General features: G+C 41.0%; 1 protein-coding gene across 1 annotated transcript; it reads left to right on the top strand.

The window, feature by feature from the left end:
- Positions 1-1,829: 1,829 nt before the first annotated feature.
- On the top strand, positions 1,830-3,016 carry LOC130990673 (uncharacterized). The gene is made up of 2 exons (XM_057914895.1): positions 1,830-1,954; positions 2,524-3,016. Exons 1-2 carry the CDS (start codon positions 1,830-1,832, stop codon positions 3,014-3,016), a joined length of 618 nt encoding a protein of 205 aa, XP_057770878.1.
- Positions 3,017-9,208: the final 6,192 nt, after the last annotated feature.

Here is a 9,208-nt window from a genome sequence, read left to right as displayed (position 1 = left end):
CCAGAGCTGACTTCCAGCTCTGACTACCTTTCCAGAGTTGACGCACCAGAGTTCACTTAAGTTCCAGAGCAGAGTTACAATTCTCGCCACAGCTGATTTCCAGCTCTGCCTCACCTTTCCAGAGCTGGCGATTTCTCGCTAGAGCTAAGATTACTTGAAGAGCACACTGCCAGCTGGAGTTACCTTTGAATGCACGATTCTATCTCCTTAAGAGTCCAGTTTTGCAAGGCGAGTTTGATGGTAATTAGGGTTGGAATGAAGTCTATAAAAGGGGGCTTGAACGTGAATGAAGAAATAATCTCCTGCCTCCAGCACTTAGTTAGAATTTAATATTTGCCCTAATCTTTAGTTTCCAGCGCTGCAACCAAAGTTTAGGTTTTTATTGCTTTCATAGTTCTTAGTTTCGAGTTCTGTTCTAGGTAGTTTATTATAGTTCTTTCAATTCATGTTTTAGATTGGTTCTCCATTTAGAGTTGTAATCAAGTGACAGGTTGCTTCTCAAGACGTTTTATGGTATTTCGGATTTACGTTTATTTACTTTCTTTGCTTTTACTTGTTTTCCTTTAAATTCTGCAATTTCATTATGTTTAAGCTTTACTTTCGTTTATTGCTTTCCTTTAAATTCTGCACTTTAGTTATGTTCATTAGATTAGAAGCTTTAATTCAAGTATTTAAATTCTGCCTTTACTTTATGCGTTTATTCATGCCTAGGTTTAATAGTTTAATTATGCTTAAGTATTTATGTTTGTTCTTTCTCACCTAGTTAATTTTAAGATTAAGTTTTTAGCTAAGTTTAAGTTACAAGCATTAGTTAATAATTCCTTTTCGCCTAGTTAAATTTAATTTCACGTTGAGTTTAATTTATATGTTTTAGTTCTTAAATCAACCCTTTACTGCTTTCGTTGTGACATAATTAAAAGCCCTTAAAGATCTTCCTTGAGAGATGACACTGGGTCAACTTACCATCGCTAGGATGTCCTTGTTCTATTGCAAGTCAAACTAGAGGTGTTTCTAGTTGAGTCAAATTTTGGCGTCGTTGCCGGGGAAGGTTTTAGGCGTTTTAGTTGTGTCGCTTTTCTTTCTGCTTTTACTTTCTTTATTTAAATTTCAGTTTTTTTTCTCATTTTTGTTACTTTTTGTTTCTCCCGCCAGTGCGTTTGATCCGTTTGTTAGTGTTCGTTCAGACGAGTCCAGCATTGACGAGTCCAGAGCTGGAAAGTCCAGCGCTGACAAATCCAGAGCAGACCATAGAAACGAAAGAGGAAAAGCCTACAGAGCTACCAGTGAGCTCTATCTCTGACCATACAGAACAGTCCATACACGAGGAGGGAGCCGAGTCCACTGCTACCGAGTCCAGCGCTGCCGATTCCAGTGCTGACGAGTCCAGCGCTGACAACAAGGAAGAACAAAAGTCAGCCTTGCACGCCAAATAAGAGATGGCGCAAAATATTATGGAGTACATGGGAGATTTCAACCATCCCGTCATAGGGGACACTAACACCTCGGCGATTGTGCTCCCCACCGCAGTCCGAAATTACAACCTAAAGCCGAATGACTCAAGTCTGCTACCTCTGTTCCACAGGATGCCGAGTGAGGACGCCCTGCAATTCATTCGTGATTTTTGCACGCAAGTGCAAACCATCCCATTACTGAGTCTCACGGAGGACCAATTAAAGCTCAAGTGCTTCCCTTATGCTCTTAAAGATCGGGCGAGGACGTGGATGCTAACTCTGCCGCCCAACTCCATCACCACTTGGGGAGAAGCTTGTGAGAAGTTCATGCTAAAGTACTATCCGATCCACAAGACACAGGAGCTCCATTCGCAAATCATGGAATTCACTCAAGGAATGGACGAGCCTTTTCATGAAGCTTGGGAAAGATTGCAAGAACTCCTCTGCCAATGCCCACAACATCAGCTGACCAACGTGATGATAATGCAATACTTCTACAATAGGTTAGTGCAAACTGCCCAATTCATGGTGGACAGCACTGCAGGAGGTAACATAGCTCGGAAGACTGCAGTAGAGCTGAAGGAGATATTCAAGACCTTAGCCGAGAGCTCCTAGCAGAAATCTGTCCGTGGAAAGAGAGTTGAGGCCAGCGTTGTGACGAACTAGTATGAGCTGCAAAAGTAATTAGCGTCAATCATGAGAGAAGTATAGCAGCTCAAGATGAGCCATACGGAAGCTGCACCTATCCCTGCGCAGAGCATAGATTATAATCAAGGCAATCAGAACTTCAATGGCGGATGGAGAGGTCAGCAGCAAGGGAATTTTCAGCCTACTCAACAATTTCAGAATGCTCCACAGTTTCAAAAGTAGAAACGGTCTTTAGAGGAGACGATGCAATCGTTTATGGAGCTAAGCAAGCAAAACATGGAGATGACCAAGCAGAATTTGGAATCTCACTCCGCAACCATAAAAAGACTTGAGACCACCGTGGGGCAACTGTCGGGCGCTCTGAACCAGCTACAGCAGCAGCAGAGCCAGCTACATTAGGCTCTGGCCATTACTGCGCTGCCAGAGCAGAATACACCGCCAGCGCTGTCCAGGATGCCAGAGATGACAAGGGTACCAGAGCAGACTACGGTACCAGAGCAGATGATGAGGACAGCCCTGGAAAGTTCACCGTTGCCAAATCCAGTCCTGTCGAATCCAGCCCTGCCAAAGCCAGCTATGCAGAATCCAGCCATGTCAAATCCAGATCTGCCAAGTCCAGTCCTGCCAAGACCAGCACTAAAAAATCCAGCTCTGCAACATTCAGCCCTGCCACTTCCAGCTATGCAACGTTCAGCCCTGCAGAATCCAACTATGCAAAATCCAGCTATGCAACGTCCAGCCCTGCAAAGTCCAGCACTGCCAAGAAGGCAGCCAGAGCAGACACGACAGCCAGAGCAGATAAGGACGATAGAGTTGATAAGGAGGCCAGAGCTGAAACTTCGCCTGTCCACTATACCATATCGACCACCGAAAGCTGTCCAACGTCCCAGCCCACCTCTGCCACCACTGATTGTTGATCCCACCCAACCATTACCGAAGAAAGAAGATCATGGCAGCTTCGTTCTTGGTATTGATTTAGGTAGAGCTGGAGAGTTCACGGGCATGTTAGACTTGGGTGCGGCAGTCAATTTAATGCCGTTTGTTGTATTTCATAAATTGGGTAGGAACGAAGAGAAGCTTAAATGTACAAACATGAGACTTCAGCTAGTTGACGGTGCAATCACCAAACCCCTTGGACTTTTGGAGGATATCGAAGTCACAGTGAGAGGAATCAAGGTGCTGGCAGACTTTATGGTGCTCAATGAAGGGAAAGGCATTGCAGGAGAGAACGTTCATCTTGTGCTACTTGGCCGGCCGTTTTTGGCTACTACCCAGACTCGCATTGACGTGAGTTCTGGAACTTTGAGCATGGCCGGGTCAGGTAGATCGATAACGTTCTCTATTTTCGATAAGAAGCCTATTATTTCTACTTCTTTAATGCATATCTATTCTTGTGTTGAGATTTTTGACCATGTGGAAGAAGTGGAAATTTTCAGCGTTAACAATTTTTTACCAGCTCTGCCTAGCATTCCAGCTCTGACCATCGCGCCAGCTTTGCCAAGTTCAGCGCTGCCCAGTCCAGCCCTGACGAGCCCAGCTCTGACGAGTCCTCCAGCTCTGACATTGGAGGCCAGAGTAGAAAATCTTTTGCCAGCTCTGCCCAATCCGCCAGCTCTGCCCAGTCCGCCAGCCCTAACTAGTTCGCCAGTGCTGGAGAGCACTAGCCCGGAAGACAAACTTCCATACGAGGATGAAAGAGTGCAAGGTACACCGCGCTTGGAGGAGAAGAAAGGAGGAAACTCTCGATCTAGCTCTTGGTTCGAGAGAGTGATGAATGTGATGAGCACGGCTTGCTCATTAAGAGGACCCGCAGCTGAAATAGAGGAGGATGTGTTATCACGAGGACTAATTCAGCTGATGTTTCACAGTGATTTTGGTTAAGGGTGCCTCTAAGTCGGGCTGGCGACTTTAAAACTAGCGCTTGGTGGGAGGCAACCCACTGTTGGTTTGGTTTAGTTTTTATTTTTCTTGTTCTTTGCTTTACGTTTTTGTTTCGTTTCCTTGACTTTGGTTCCTTGTGCGGTTACTTTGATTCTTGGTGTTCATGTTTTTGTTTTCAGCGTTGCAATTCTACTCTGACCTCGCCGCCAGCGTTGAAGAATGTTAGCGCTGCAATTCTACTCTAACCTTGCCGCCAGCGCTGAAGAATGCCAGCGCTGCAAAGTCCACTTCCAGATCTGAAATTTCCACTCTGAAAAGGATCAGCGCTGCCATTTCTACTCTGCAAAAGGTCGCAAACCCAACTTTCGCCGCCCCTTACAATGCTTCGGTCTTTCTTCGCCAATGATCAGGGACGTCTTCTAACTCTCTTTATTTTGTGCCTTGTGGACATGGCATTCTTTAAGTGTGGGGGTGGCTTGTTTTGTTTTGCTTATGCTTTCAATTGGCCAATTGGTCCCTTTATTCTTAGCTTGCTCTGGGATACTTGCGATTTTTTTTTATGAATTTGTGGAAGACAAGATAGTTTTCGATGTGAATTTCGGGTTTGTGAATGATTAGTGGTTATTCTTGTTTTACTCTTGATATGTGTTTCTTGTTTGTGCAAAGAATTATGAGTTTTATTGCAACACGATTGTAAGTAAGTAAAACGTGATTTATCCGGTAGATGCTAGAAGGAGTGTTGTCATTGTGATTGCCTACGATCGTATCCTAATCTGTGAAATGTGTAAAATGTTGGACGAATTTCCAGCTCTGAAAAGGCCAGCTCTGAAAGTGACAGCGTTGAGTCTCTGCTCCTCTAATTTTTAACTATGAGCATGGGAAACCACGTGAAAAGACTTTGGATTACATCCAAATGGTTTTATTTCATGAATTATGGCTCAACTGTCGAAAAATCTAAGTGATTAAGCACACAAAGTATGAAAAATGGTGATATTGATTATAAAGGCGATCACATTAGGGAATTCACTTCTAGCGGAGAATTGGGTTTGATCGAAATACTTGCATTACTGTTTTGTTGCTTCGTAAACTTTAAGTTACTTGCATGATCGAGAGATGTGTATTGATTGGAAAACTTGAATTGACTTGTTAAATGTTTGAATGGAAATAATCATCGTTGAAACGCTCTCTTCCTAGGATTCATACTGATTTTGCTTGAGGACAAGCAAAAGGCTAAGTGTGGGGGGTTTGATTTATGCTTAATTGTTCTTATTTTTGGGGTTAGCATGTGCTTACTTTAAGTTAAATATCCTAGAAATTGGTGCGTTTATGGGTTTGTTTTATGCTTTGCAGGAGATTTAGATTTGCTAAATGGAAGAGTGTAATTTTTGAGATTTTGGGATAAAATGGCATTTTTAGGCGTGAACTGAACTGTCTAGAGCTGAAAAGCAGAGCAGAGCTGAAACGCCGGAGCTAAATTTCCAGCTCTGTCAGAGTTGACCATCTCCAAAGCTGAACTTCACTATCAGAGCTGAATTCTCCAAAGAAGAACAAACTTGTCAGAGCAGAGCTAAATTTCCAGCTCTGTCATGACCGCCAGAGTTGACTTCCAGCTCTGCCATGATCGCCAGAGTCAACAATCTCATTATCCAGAGCTGACTTTCAGCTCTGCCATACTTGCCAGAGCTGACTTCCAGCTCTGTCATGCCGTTCCAGAGCTGACTTCCAGCTCTGTCATGCCGTTCCAGAGCTGACTTCCAGCTCTGACTACCTTTCCAGAGTTGACGCACCAGAGTTCTCTTAAGTTCCAGAGCAGAGTTGCAATTCTCGCCAGAGCTGATTTACAGCTTTGCCTTACCTTTCCAGAGCTGGCGATTTCTCGCCAGAGCTAACATTACTTGAAGAGCACGCTGCCAGCTGGAGTTACCTTTGAATGCACGATTCTATCTCCTTAAGAGTCCAGTTTTGCAAGGCGAGTTTGATGGTAATTAGGGTTGGAATGGAGTCTATAAAAGGGGGCTTGAACGTGAATGAAGAAATAATCTTCTGCCTCCGGCACTTAGTTAGAATTTAATCTTTGCCCTAATCTTTAGTTTCCAGCGCTGCAGCCAAAGTTTAGGTTTTTATTGCTTTCATAGTTCTTAGTTTCGAGTTCTATTCTAGTTAGTTTATTATAGTTCTTTCAATTCACGTTTTAGATTAGTTCTCCGTTTAGAGTTGTAATCAAGTGACAGGTTGCTTCTCGGGACGATTTATGGTATTTCGTATTTACGTTTATTTACTTGCTTTGCTTTTACTTGTTTTCCTTTAAATTCTGCAATTTCATTATGTTTATGCTTTACTTTCGTGTATTGCTTTCCTTTAAATTCTGCACTTTAGTTATGTTCATTAGATTAGAAGCTTTAATTCAAGTATTTAAATTTTGCCTTTACTTTATGCGTTTATTCATGCCTAGGTTTAATAGTTTAATTATGCTTAAGTATTTATGTTTGTTCTTTCTCGCCTAGTTAATTTTAAGATTAAGTTTTTAGTTAAGTTTAAGTTACAAGCATTAGTTAATAATTCCTTTTCGCCTAGTTAAGTTTAATTTCACGTTGAGTTTACTTTACAAGTTTTAGTTCTTAAATCAACCCTTTACTGATTTCTTTACTGCTTTCATTGTGACTTAATTAAAAGCCCTTAAAGATCTTCCTTGAGAGATGACACTGGGTCAACTTACCATCGCTAGGATGTCCTTGTTCTATTGCAAGTCAAACTAGAGGTGTTTCTAGTTGAGTCAGTAACTGACAAAGAAATTACACTAATATATACACTGAACAAGCAACTAAAGAATAAGCTTGAAAACTGCTTCCAAAAATATTTGAAATCGGCCAAGAAATCAGCTCAAAGTTGGCTACAGACGACCGTTGCTAGTAACAAACTCTTGACAACAATTTTCACTCCAGTCCTATATTCATGAAATATTGCATAATAATCCTTCAGTAAACTTTGTGGCCAACATTAACAAATATCCACCTTCGGTCATGTAGGAGAATCAGTAAGAACATTTAATGTTTCCCTTCCACCTTAGTCCCATTACAGGGCATCCTCCACTTTACCTTATTTGGGCAGAACACTCACAAGCTCCAAGCAATATTTAAACTTGGCAGCTAGAAGTGCTTTGGTAAGCATATCAGTCGGATTGTGCTCAGTAGCAACTTTCTTGACAGCCACAATTCCCTTCTCAATCTTATCCCTAATGAAATGCATCCTAACATCAATGTGTTTGGATCTCTCATGAAAAACTTGGTGCTTGGCTAAGTGCAGGGCACTTTAACTATCACAATTTATCACAACTGAACTTTGCTTGATCCCAAAATCATTTATAATTCCTTTTAACCAAATACTTTCTTTCACAGACCTAGTAAGAGCAATATATTCTACATCAGTAGTTGATAGAGCTACAACTGACTGAAGTGTTGATTTCCAACTTATAGCTGATCCATAAAGATTGAATATGTAGCCTGACTGAGATTTTCTGGTGTCAACATTAGCAGCATAGTCTGACTCACAGAACCCAACAAGTGCATCTCCATGATTATCATCATTAATTCCATTTAAAACATATTCCACAACCAGCAGTGCTTCTCATGTATTTTAAAATCCCCTTCAGTGCTTGCCAGTGAGTCTTTCCATGATCTGCCATGAGCAACATCAGGCTTAGTACACACCATAGTGTACATGATACTACCTACTATATTGGCATATGGAATTTGGTTCATTTCTTTTCTTTCAACTTTAGTTTTAGGCTTCTGTTCTACTGACAGCCTAAAATATTGAGCTAAGGGTACTCAGACATCTCTATCTTCTGTCATTCTAAACTTCTTCACAATTTTATGTATATAATCATGTTAGGTGAGCCATAGTTCTTTTCTGCTTCTATCTCTGACTATATCCATGCCAAGTATCCTCTTAGCATTACCTAAATCTTTCATATCAAAAGTAATTCTGCAAGTCTTTGTTCACCACATCTATCTCAGATTTATTTGGCCCTGCAATAAGCATATCATCTACATATAATAGTAAATATGCCACTGCTTCTTGATTCCTCATCTTTATGTAAACACAACTGTCAAATTCAGATCTCCTGAATCCTATTTTAATCATATGGTCATCAAATTTTCTGTACCACTGTCTACTGCTTTGCTTGAATCCAGCTTTGACAAAGCCTTCTGGCTATATCATGTATATGGTCTCTTCTAAGTCTCCATGTAAAAATGCAGTTTTCACATCCAACTGCTGTAATTCCCAATTGTTTTGAGCTATTACTGCAAGGAGTATCCTGATAGAACTATGTTTAACTATAAGAGAGAATACTTCATAGAAGTCCATTCCTTCCTTTTGAGTAAACCCTCTGGCAGCTAACCTAGCTTTGTACCTGATTCTAGTGACTTTAGTAGATTCCACTTTCTTCTTGAAAATCCATTTACAACTGTCTGCCTTTTAAGATTTTGGCTTTTTCACAAGAATCCATGCACCATTCTTAACTAATGAAGCAATTGCTTCATTCATTGCATCAATCCATTTATCTTTTCCATTGACAGCTTCAGTGTAGCTGTTAGGCTCAGAGTACTCAATATCTTCAGCAACATCTAAAGCATAGTAAATCATATCAGCTTCTGCAAATCTAGATGGGGGCTTAATGGCTCTTCTTGTTCTGTCTCTAGCTAGCTTGTAGTTTCTTAGATCATCAGTGATTTCATCATGTTCATCAGATTCTTCTAAGTTCTTACTAGGTTTTTCATCAGAAAGGTCATTGTTTCTATTATCAGTGAGCTCCACCTTAATTCTAGCATCAGGCATCTTTGAACTTTTGGTAGTTAATCTCACTGTCTCATTACTAGAATATGGAAGTTCTCCTTCATTGAACTTAACATCCCTACTAATAATGATCTTTGCTTACCAGGCTCTGTACACCAAAGTGTATAACCCTTAACATCCTTCTGATAACCTAACATGATGCATTTAAGGGCCCTAGCTTCTAGCTTATCCTGTTTTATATGAGCATAAGCTCTACAACAAAAAACTCTCAAACTAGAATAGCTACCTTTACTCACATACCACCTATAATCAGGTGTATCAAAATCTATAGAGGAAGAAGGGCATTTGTTTATAAGAACTGCAACAGTAGAGACTGTTTCTCCCCAAAATTTCTTAGGCAACCCTGAATTTAATAGCACGCACCTAACCCT

The sequence above is a fragment of the Salvia miltiorrhiza genome, chromosome 6, assembly GCF_028751815.1.
Source record: "Salvia miltiorrhiza cultivar Shanhuang (shh) chromosome 6, IMPLAD_Smil_shh, whole genome shotgun sequence".
NCBI lineage: Eukaryota > Viridiplantae > Streptophyta > Magnoliopsida > Lamiales > Lamiaceae > Salvia > Salvia miltiorrhiza.
Note: the sequence above shows the minus strand (reverse complement) of the source record. Positions and strands in the feature narration are given on the sequence as shown.